This window comes from Stegostoma tigrinum, chromosome 7 (assembly GCF_030684315.1).
Source record: "Stegostoma tigrinum isolate sSteTig4 chromosome 7, sSteTig4.hap1, whole genome shotgun sequence".
Classification (NCBI taxonomy): Eukaryota; Metazoa; Chordata; class Chondrichthyes; order Orectolobiformes; family Stegostomatidae; genus Stegostoma; species Stegostoma tigrinum.
This window is the reverse complement of record NC_081360.1, coordinates 87,387,915-87,399,942: the sequence shown is the minus strand read 5'-3', so window position 1 is coordinate 87,399,942 and position 12,028 is coordinate 87,387,915. Positions and strand designations below refer to the sequence as shown.

General features: G+C 40.2%; 1 protein-coding gene across 5 annotated transcripts in view; it reads left to right on the top strand.

Annotated features, from left to right (window-relative positions):
* The window catches only part of cacnb4a (calcium channel, voltage-dependent, beta 4a subunit), a 315,102-nt gene that overhangs the window by 75,005 nt on the left and 228,069 nt on the right, over positions 1-12,028 (top strand). The window contains exon 1 of one of the 5 annotated variants that reach the window (XM_048535246.2): positions 5,307-5,614. The exons of 3 other annotated variants lie outside the window; for them this stretch is intronic. In XM_048535246.2, coding sequence (XP_048391203.1) covers positions 5,570-5,614 — 45 coding nt within the window. In that variant the 5' untranslated portion in view covers positions 5,307-5,569. Of the gene's footprint in view, positions 1-5,306; positions 5,615-6,316; positions 6,393-12,028 lie in introns of those variants that run through there. One more of the 5 variants, XM_059647510.1, reaches the window with a different exon arrangement.

The window sequence follows — 12,028 nt, the reverse complement described above, 5'->3', positions numbered from 1 at the left end:
GTTCAAGGAGGTGGGATGAGGTTAGGAGGTGGGAAATGGAGGTGTGGCCTGAGGTGGGAGGAGGGGATAGGTGAGAGGAAGAACAGTTTAGGGAGGTGGGGACATGCTGGGCTGGTTTTGGGATGGAGTGGGGGGAGGGGACGAGCTGGGCTGGTTTTGGGATGCAGTGGGGGGAGGGGAGATTTTGAAGCTGGTGAAGTCCACATTGATACCATTGGGCTGCAGGGTTCCCAAGCGGAATTTGCTGTTCCTGCAACCTACGGGTGGCATCATTGTGGCACTGCAGGAGGCCCAGGATGTACATGTCGTCTAAGGAATGGGAGGGGGAGTTAAAATGGTTTGTGACTGGGAGGTGCAGTTGTTTATTGCGAACCAAGCGTAGGTGTTCTGCAAAGCCGTCCCCAAGCCTCCGCTTGGTTTCCCCAATGTAGAGGAAGCCACAATGGGTACAATGGATACAATATACCACATTGGCAGATGTGCAGATGAACATCTGCTTGATATGGAAAGTCATCTTGGGGCCTGGTGTGGGGGTGAGGGAGGAGGTGTGGGGGCAAGTGTAGCACTTTCTGCAGTTGCAGGGGAAGGTGCCGGGTGTGGTGGGGTTGGAGGGCAGTGTGGAGCGAACAAGGGAGTCACGGAGAGAGTGGTCTGCCCGGAAGGCAGACAAGGGTGGGGATGGAAAAAGGAAGTGCTACACTTGCCCCGACACCTCCTCCCTCACCCCCACCCCAGGCCCCAAGGTGACTTTCCATATCAGGCAGATGTTCACCTGCACATCTGCCAATGTGGTATACTGCATCCACTGTACCTGTTGTGGCTCCCTCTACATTGGAACCCAGCTCGTTCCCTACCCCCACTGCATCCCAAAACCAGCCCAGCTCGTACCCGCCTCCCTACCCTGTTCTTCTTCTCACCTATCCCCTCCTCCCACGTCAAGCCGCACCCCCATTTCCTACCTACTAACCTTATCCCGCCTCCTTGACCTATCCTTCCTCCCTGGACTGACCTATCCCCTCCCTACCTCCCCACCTATACTCTCCTCTTTACCTATCTTCTCCACTATCCATCTTCGGTCAGCCTCCCCCTCTTTCCCTATTTATTTCAGAATCCTCTCCCCATCCGCCTCTCTGATGAAGGGTCTAGGCCCGAAATGTCGGCGTTTGTGCTCCTAAGATGCTGCTTGGCCTGCTGTGTTCATCCAGCTTCACACTTTGTTAGCTTGGATTCTCCAGCATTTGCAGTTCCCATTATTTCTGTCTAACATAACCTTTCCCTTCTTCGCCACCTGCTGCACAGGCATGTTTACTTTCAGTGACTGATGTACAAGGACACCCATGTCTAGTTGACCTCCCCTTCTCCCAATCTACCATAGTTCAGATATTAGTCTGCCTTCCTGTTTTTGCTGCCAAAGTGGATAACATCACATTTATCCACATTATATTTCATCAGCCAAGTATTCGCCCACTCAGTCAACTTATCCAAATTGCAATGAAGTATCTCTGTATCCTCCTTGCAGCTTATCTTCCCACCCAGCTTTGTATCCTCCTCACAGCTCACCTTTCCACCCAGCTTTGTGTTGATGGTGTTAAGGTACAGACTAGCCGTGATTTAATTGAATGGTAAACTGCCTTGTGGAGTCGGAGCAGTTACTCCTGTTTCTGGGCTCCTTTGTCAGTCCTCAACAGGTCCGTAGTATTTCAACAGTGTTTGAACTCACTCAGGTTAGAAATATATTTTTCCAGTTTAAAAAACTTGCAGATATATATTGCTGACATTTCAGCAGCAAATTGTTTTTGGATCAGACTTACTATAGTGCCTGTTTTAACATGCATCATGCCTGGATTGGGGTGGAGGTCCATGAAACTTCGAATTTTTCCAATACTCAAGCAGCTTTCTGCAGTAATCTCATTTGTAGATAACATGAGGAAGTCCTAAAGAGAGCACCTCCCAATTACCTGCTGGAGAACTCACAAGTGACTGCTTAGAAATTGTGAGATAATTTTTCATATTTTCAAAACGTTTTGCATCTTTTCCTGATGTGGGAAAGTAAAGAGGCCTTTATTTATTTAGTCATTTTCGACAAAGTACCTAAAGATGCTTCACTGAGCTACGTTGACTATTTTTTAAAAAGAATGTATCAGCATGTATTTAGCACACAACAGGGACCCAATAACAGTGTTGAGTTGAATAACCAAATTATCTCTTTTTGATGTGGTTAGCCAAGGGGATGAATATCAGCGAAACCGCCTCGGGTATCGATTCCTTTCTCTGATCAGGACCGTGACATATTAAGGAAGACGACCCTTCAATACTGAACACTTAGCCTTTTAGGTTGTGAGAAAGTGTAATGTTTTCAGTTAGGTTCTTGAACATTGAAGTCAACTGGTACAAGTTTATTGAGCATTTAGTGTATTCACCACCACATATTATACTTAAATACACATTTAAAATGTAACATTACTGTCGCATCTAGTGATGATTGTTAGGGATGCATATATAGTCCAGTTCTGAATCCAGTGTCTTAGTCTTTTACAAATCAAAATACCCATTATAAATGGTTTCATATTTCATGTTTCCTTTATGATAATTCACTCCATTCTGTATTAGATAATTGTAGAAAAGTTTAAAGCGCAACTTCCTGTATAGAGAATTACGTCACAACCTTCTTAATAACTTTAGCCTCTCTGAACTATCTTCATTTCTCATTGGGCTAACAATATGACATTGCAACCCCACATCATCCCTCACTTTTACTTTTCAGGCCCTTGTGGTAGTTTCCCTGGCTCTGAGCAAGAATATTTGGGTTCAAATCCCATCTGCCCCAGGGATGTGCCTTAACAGGTTGTTTAAAAATAACTATATTCCCCTCTATTATCTTATTGACAGTTTCACTCTCACTTGAAGACATTTGAATGGAATTCTGTCATCGTCCTGTATGTTTTGTACCAATTAAAAAGGATAATGTATGCCCAGATGTTTTACTTCACAGTTCTTACTGATTTCCTACATTGATATCAAATGATTAAATTTCAGGAGTCAGCATATAATAGCTTGTCTTCCCTTAAACCTCTTACTGCTTCCTCCTGAAAATAGCCATTTGGCAGCCCTAGCCCACAACCTAGAGGCGCATTAAATTGACTTGCACTTTACTGCTTAAAAGACAAAGCCTAAAGATTAACAATACAACATTCTAATGGGAAATCAGCAGTATTATAGCATTAGTTTATGGGATAGGGCGATGAGCCCTATCTGCACATGTGCAGTTGAACTTCAAACACAGATCCTCCTAATGCTACTGATACCATTTGCTGCTGAGTTCCAGAGCATGTACTTCACAGCCTTGTTAACTATCACAACCATGTGAGTACTGATGCTGTCAATCTACAAATTCATAGAAATTATACGTTCCATTCTATCATAAATTGCATAGTTGCATGGTTTGCTATGTCACCATCATTTGTCATAATCTGCACTTGCAATTTTAAGTTAAATATGCTCAGACAACATCTTCCAAACACTAGACTGCTACTATCTAGAAGGCCAAGGGCAGCTGATACATGGGTACTCCACTGCCTTCAAGTTCCCCTCCAAGCCAATCATCCTGACTTGGAAATATATTGCCATTCAGTGTCAAATTCAAAATCCTCAAACTCCCTGGCTGGGAGCATTGTGAGTGTATCTATTAAAAAATGGACTACAACAGTTCAAGAGGGAAACTCACTACCACCACCTTGTCAATGGCAACTAGGGAAGAGCAATGAATGATGACCCAGCCAGTGATGCCCATATCCTGTGAGTGAATAAAACAAACATCAAGTTTTGTTTCCATTTATGAGTTCAACATCAATTTTGATCCTTATTTTCTCAACTCAAGGCACAAGACGGGAGTGTGATGAACTGATGTCATTTTGCCTGGATGAGCACATTTCCGGCAAGACTTGAGAATCTCAATCCGGGATAAAGCAATCCACTTGATTGGCATCCCCTCCGCCATCTTAAACATTAAGTTTCTCCATCATCCACTCAAAAGGGTCAACAGTGCATATGATCTACAAGAGACGTGGCAAATACTTACCAAGACATGTCTACTAATAGCTTTCAAGCATACAATTTCAGTAACTTAGAAGGACAGGGACAGCAGATGTGTGGAAATACGACCATCCCTAAGCCATACACCATAAGTGACTTGGAACTATGTTGCCATTCCTTCACTGTTGTGGGGTCAAACATTCGAGCTTCCTTCCTGATATTACTTTGGATATACCTACACCACATTCAGGGGAAATTAGGGATGGACACCTCTGATAATACTAACAGTATTTTAGAGTCATTCCTCATTCAAGAACTGCCGGTGACACTCACACCCAGGAGAAGAAAAATCAAGTTCAGATGGAAATTACTTTACTCAGTTCAATTTCTGTTTCTTTATTTTTGGTTGCAATCATGGTAACTGAATTGTGAAGAACCTGAATGATACAGAAAGTTGCATCTATACTCACTACGGTTATTATCTTTAAAAGTGAACCCTGAACATTTCCTCTGTAGGCGCAGACAAGACACAAGAAAATCTGTGTGGCAGGCTTGGAATTTCTGATGATGGTGTTCCTTTAAATAAATAAGGAAGAAATTCCAGTTAATATTCAGTAAAGAAACTCTAGCATAATACGCTGTGCTGCTTAGAAATATTAAAATGGTCTGTGCTGTAGATACGTTCATCTCAATTAAAAGTGTGTTACACAGAGTCTGAGGTTCGGAAACATGGTTTTGGGTAACACAGACCTATGCGAAAACATGCTGCTACCTTAAAGAGATGGTAATGTGCTATTTAATTTATCGATCAGGGCTAGTGATATGAAGTCGTGCTTTCTCTTTAAGCAGCTGCACTTTGATGCAAACAAGCCTGTGCTAAGTGTGAAATTAGCTGAAGTAATAGAAATGCTTACATGCCTCAGTTAGCCTACCAATAAGAATGGCCAATAGGTATGTTCTAAGCAAACATAGAGGCAGGCTAATTGTATATATTCTGGTGATGATGTCAAAATAAGGATACAAAATTCAATATTTGCAACTGGCAGAACACGGACGTCCCTCTGAAAATGCCTAAAAATAACTTGCTTATCTAATGCAGAAGGAATTCATCAAATCAGTTCAGCAGGTGAAGAAGATTTTTCTCCTTTGCCTTCGAATCCTCATCTACAGACTAGAGGAACAAAGGCAGTCCTCAGCTAACTGGAGTGTAGCTCAGCCAATCATAGAGTCCCCTTCCGGCTGTGTCATCAGGAGCTGATGAGGAGAGGATGCTTTTTATTCTGTAGTTGAAAGCAGAGAAATGCCAGGTCTCAGCAGCCTGTGGGGATAACCTGCTCTCCATGATGTGAATGAACAGTGTCTCTCTCTCTCTCTCTCTCTCTCTCTTTCTTTCTCTGCTTCTTGACTGGGTTACGCATCTCTGTAACAGACATCAGCAGGCACTGGAATCCTTGGCCTCCTGGCTCTCCATTTGCAGCTGGACTGACATATTTATATTCTGTGGTGTTTATCAGCGGTGCTGGTTTATCAGAGCTCCATGTACGACAATCTGTACCTGCATGGATTCGATGACTCGGAGGCGGTGAGTAAATGTTGTGTGCAAGTGGACTGGGAAGAGCGAAAGGGGTAGAGCAGTCCTACCGGGTGGCACATACAGCAGGTCAAGTTCTTTTTGAAAATATAACACTGGTTGCTATTTCTCTCACCCAGCAGAGATTTATTTAATTCAGTGACACCTGCAATAATCTTCCATTAAAGCTAGCAATGATACTGTCAGTGTATGAGGTGACTTGGGCCTGACATGGCTGTAATCACCAGCAAGTCTAGTTTCTCCGTTTCTTAGCAGCAGTAGCAGAAAACAACAGCAATGGGTAGTGCCTTCTCTCTGTCAAGCCTTAACAACCTCAACATGACAACTATAAGCACAGTATTTTGAAGCAAGAGAAAAATAACAGAATTAACTTGCGCACGCAGAGCCAAATTGAAAATGTTTTGACTTCTTTTCCATTATTTAAACTCTCCACATATCTAACCAATTCAGAATGCAAAGTTAATCCAGACTGTATCTTAAGAAGTGTGTTTGTTTTTGTTTCTTAATGGACAGCAGAACACTGTACTCAGGCAGAATATTCTTGTAGCACAAGTATGGAGGATGCTTCTTGCTCTGTTAATATAATTTCACTTAGCTGGATCCTAATTTGCTTTAGCCATTTTGCACGGTAAACTGTAGTATTAGAATGAGTGGCATTACAGCACTGGTGAAAAATCTCTGTTTTCTCTGATAGATTACATCTGTTGTTAGCTACTTCTAATATACAGTTGATGTGAAAGGTTGGGATCAAATGGATCTATTTGGTGAGGTACGGTGCTTATAGTGCCTATTTTATCTTGATGAATGTTTTCCTCAAGTGAATTATGTGCCACATCAATCCATGTCTTTTCTCAACAAACTGTAGCTTTCTTTTGACTTGTTTTAAACTGGCAAATGTACCATTCACGTTTTCTAACTTTGACGGAGAACGATGTATAATTGAGATTAAAATCCTCTCCATTTAACGTCATAATGGTTGCTTTTAACAGCAGTTACTGCCTTCCGTGAACACTATTTTGGGAGATGTGTAAATTGCACGTGACAGTATAAGGGTATTTTATATCAGTTCTCGAACTGGAAGCGATTCCGAAATATTGTTAGCATTGTCAGAGATTGCTGTATGTTCCAAATGTCATTAAAAAAACCTTGTATGACTAACTTCTGGTATAGATACTATTTTGAAATCTTTGTACTATTTTTTGTAATATCCTTTGACATTTAATCCTTCTAAGCAAATTGTAGACCTTAACGACGCAAATGAGCAACATTAGCTTTTGAATTTTGTTTTTATTCTGGGTGTAGTGCTACTTTTAAAGGAAACCAGAGGATTAGTGAGCAATTTCGTTCCTGCTTTCTTGAATCAAGTAAATAGCTCCTTTCTAATAATTGTAACAAAAATTAATTTTATGAAACCTCAGAGAATTTAGAGGGCAACTTAAAAGGCAAAGCAAATGTTAGCTCTTAATTCAGTGAGCGTTGCTATCTGATGAGGGGACTGACATGTTACTGATGACAGCAGTAGTCCATGTTGTTATCAGCAGTGTTTGGATTACATAATATAACTGTAAAACAATTGTGGCCTTCTAGCATTATTCCTAAACAAGTAAAACTGTGCAGAGTTCAACTGTTTAAAGACCAATAACAGATTGATGTCAAACTGTAATGTTGACTAAGAGAAGACTTATTTAGATAATGCCTTTCGCACCCTCAAGATGTGGTACTTTAGGGCTGATAAAGTAACTTTTTATTTTGACATGTAACCTCGTTATACTGTAAGCAATGTGATGTCCATGTGTGTGTGTGCATTGAAGGTTTGTGAACAGCAACAAGATAGTGACCTGATAATTTACTTGAAGGAGAAAAGTTGTCAAGACCATAGGAAGACCTCCCTTTCTCTTCAAACTCTGCCATGGAATTACTTTAACATTCTCCTGACTGGGCCTTGGTTTAATGTCACATCTGAGTGATAACAGCTCCAACAATGCAGCCCTTCCTTAGTGCCGCACTGTCGATTCAGTCTGAATTAAGTGTACAAGTTTCAGGGCCAGTGAGTTTCCCTGTATAACAGCAATTTCAGCACTTGGTGTGAATGGCTTTGAGACTTTTTTGAATGGGTGGCAAAGTTATCAGGAGACTTTTACTCAAAGAGTTATGACAAAGTGGAGCCATAAACCATCATTGAGACAGTAGCCGTTGTGTACCATTGAGACGACAAAGAGAGATATCATCCAGTGGGGAGAGCTAGGCAACAATATTGTAGCTGAAGTTCCCTAGCAAAAAAACATTATTAATGTTGCTGGAAAAGCTCCGCAGGTCTGGCAGCATCTGTGGAGGAGAAAACAAAGTTAACGTTTTGGGTCTGGTGACCCTTCCTTCGACCTCCATTCTGAGGAAGGGTCGCCGGACCCAAAACTTTAACTCTGTTTTCTCCTCCACAGATGCTGCCAGACCTGCTGAGCTTTTCCAGCAACTTTGTTTTCGTTCCTGATCTACAGCATCCGCAGTTCTTTTGCTTTTTACCACTATTAACGTAATGGACCAAGTAGTTTTACTCCATGCTGTAGAGTTTTTACGAGTTTTGTACATTAATGGTGCAATTACCATGGAAATACTTTCAGCAGCTAAACTAGACTGCCCGAGAACAATCTGATGGCTTTTTGACCTACTGTGTTTGTGCTGGCTCATTGATCTAAATGGATCTACTTTCCTACAACAAACACAGAGAATGCTGGAAAAGCTCAACTGGTCTGGCAGCATCTGTGGAGAGAGAAACAAAGCTGATTTTTTTTAATCCTGGGCAGAAGACTGTTCTGAAGAAAAGTCAAACCAGACTCAAAACATTAACTCTTTTTCTCTCTCACGACAGGTACTGCCAGACATTCCCCAGCATTGTTTTTGTTTTAGACTTTCAGCATCTGCAGTATTTTGCCTTTTGTTCTACTTTGTGGAGTTTTCTGCACAGCCTTAATATTTGTTTTCTTTTCTTAACTTTTCAAAATTGTTGAATTTGCTTCCACTAATTGTTCAAGCAGCGAATTCCAAATCATAAGACTGAGCTGAAAAAAAACCTATCACCCCGCTGGCTGTTCTCCCATTTGCCTCAATAGTTGCTCCTTATTTCCTTCATCAAAACCCGCTGTGACTTTAAAACCTTCATTAAATCTCTGAATCATCACAGTTCAAAGGAGAGCAATTGTAGCTTCTCAAGTGTCACTACATAACTGAAGCCTCACTTTTGTATCATTCTGGTGAACCTCCTCAGCACCCTCTCCAGGCTTTGACATTATTTTGATGTTTGATGCCCAGAACTACTGAGGCTGAGACCTAATTAATAATTTATAAATATTTGGCAGAACTTCTTTTGTGAGATGTGTGAAGAAGAACTAGTGTGAAAAAAAGGCACCAATGGATGAGGTGACCGAACAGTTGAACTCTGTAGTTGTCAGGAGCTGATGACAGTGGAGGTTATTGGGTAGAAAGTAATTATTTCCTATACTATTTTTTGAATCTTGGCATTTCTTTGAGTAAGTAAATGTACTCGACCTTGGTTATTAATTCATTAACAGTCACATTACATGTAGCATTATGATATGAAATAATCAATTTTTAAACATCACTACAAAGATTATAAGACTTGGCTCCAAAATGTCTGTGCTCTTCAGTTTGAAGCTCAAACTGGTTGCCGTTAAGATGCAGAGTTTGAATTGATCGCTGCTAAGGAAGATACTTTGGTAAAGTCAAAGAGAATGCCAGAAATAAATGGAAAACATTTGTGTTAATGGTAGTGATTTTATATGATGAGGGCAATTATCCATTCAATTTGTGCCACTTTCTCAACCGTATTAATTTAAGATTTACATGCCTAATTGTTGATCTCAATATTTCTTAATATTCTAGTTCCTAAGTAAGCATCCATCAGTTTTTTGATTATTTCACTCATAGCGTTGAGTTTTAAACAAAGTGATTGATTTATCAAAGGGTGGGGATGGGGATGAGGGGACAATGGTGAGGTTGCAGTTAATGTAAGGAATCAATCTTTTCTCAACTTTGCTTCCAGCCACATCATGATGTCTCATTCCAAGAAGAGAATGAGACAGACTCAACATAATTTTTATTTTGTTATCTGAGGGAATTGCCAGTGTGTACAAGTTCAGTGGTGTACAAGTTAAACTTGTCACCCTAATAGATGCCAGTTTGAGTTTCAAACTGCAATGCAGACATTTTGGAGCCAAGTGAATACTGTCTCTGAAGTAATATCTAGAAATTATTTATTCACTTTCATGATGCTGGCAACATCTAATTGCCTATTAATACATTGGTAATCACAAGCCCAAATAGCTGTTATATGAGGAGACATTATGGGAGCTACTGGGACACATTTCCCGGGTGCACTGAATTCTGCTCAAGACAACTTTGTGACCTGGTTACTGGGTTAGCAATTGTCTGTTTTGACAACTGGAGGCAACGTGAAGCTTACAGTTTTCCAATTTTAGCACTGCTGAATTTACCATTGCATTATTTAACCAAAAGATAGAATGTAGAATTTGAGAAGTTGAGGTGAATGGTACAGATGTCTTTAAGGGGATGTTAGATCAGTCAATAAGGGCTGAAGGAAGAGAAGCATATTCAGAAATGATTTGTGTGGAAAGAGGAGAACATGAACATCCTTTGGGTCAAATGGCTTGTTTCTATGTTGTAAATTTGGTGCAATTTTATGCAATGTTGAAGAAATTGCTTTACAGTTTAAATGAAAATTAATGTCAGCTGTGGAAAATGTGACTGCAGATTTTACCACTGAGCTTATATCATGTGTCGATTTTCAACTTCAGACCCTGAGGTCATGAGACAACTTTTCATTGCATGTTTTTCTGTATAGCCAGAATTGTCAGTTATTGCTATTACTTCACAGAAAAAATAATACCTTAAGTGATGTTTGCATTGCTCTTCTTCAGGTACCTAAAATCGCCTTTCAAAAATTAGTACTTTAACAGGCCTGCACATATGTATATAGTGCCTTTTACAACCTCAGAACAATGGTAGCCAATGAGGTGTAGCTACTGTTTTGAGAAGCTTGGCAGCCAGTCTGAGCATAAAGAGCTCCCGCAAACTGCAATTCGATAATGATAAAACAATTTACAAAGCATTCACACAAAAGCAAAATAGTCCAGATGCTCAAAATCGGAAACAAACACAGAGAATGCTGGAGAAACTCATGAAGTCTGACAGCATCTGTGGAGAGAAAACAAAATAGAGCCAATGTTTTGAGTGTGGTATAACTGTTCTTCATTTCTGAAGAAGAATCAGACTGTACTCAATGTTAACTCTGTTTCTCTCCCCATTAATGTCACCAGACCTTATGAGTTTCTCCAGCATACTTTATGTTGACATATAAAGCAGACCTTGTGACAACAAGTCCGTCCAAATGTTTCATGGGCAATGGAGTCCTTTTGAAGTGAATTACTTGAATGTGTAAACATGTAGCAAACATGCTATGCACACCAACATCTCTCCGTCATAATGACTTAGAGGAACAGATAGTTTGCTTGAATTATGTTACTTCAAGGTTAGACTTTGCCCATGACACCCATGATATTTTCTGTGTTTCTCTTCAAAATGTAATTCAGGATATTAGATCATTTGAGAGTACTGGAAGGATATCATTTCAACATCTCATCCCCAAGACATCACCCCTGACAGTGCAGCGCTCCCTTATTAGCATGCAGGAGGGATTGTACACCCAAGTTTTTGGAGTGGTAATTGAAACCGTGGTCTTCTGATTTCAGGGACAAGAGTGCTTTGATGAAACCAAATCTAATATTCGAAAAATAGAAAGAAAACCCATTCAGAAGTAAATACTAATAGGATAGTGCCACAGAACAGTTTTGAGATGGGCAGTTACACTTGATCCTGTTTTTTACCCAGTTCTGTAATAGACTTAACTTTTGTTATTCAGTCATTTCAATAAATTCAGCTCCCTTCATGAAGACTATTTGGATGGTATTTATGTTCCTTTGCATTTTGTGACAATTATTTAGTTTAAGTACTGGAGATTGAAGTAAGTATAGTTTACAAATACGAGTGGAAGTCACTTAGAGGAACAATTGTTTTCAATGCATTTTCTTTCTATTGGCCTTTAACAGTAGAACTCAGATCTATCATCCTGCCGCCATTAGGAATTTCTTGTAGCTGATGGAATTGCCGAACAGATATGAGCTTGTCAACTGTGTCAAAACATCTAGTCAGAAAACCTTTGTTGGAATTGCTATAAAAGACACTGACTACAGCAACATTTCATTGATGGTAATTGCTTCAGCACTGGGGAAAACAAGACTATGGTCCAAAATTTTTTTTGTATTCTATATGGTCAATCACTATCACCTTGACAATACTGTGCAGGCATTCATC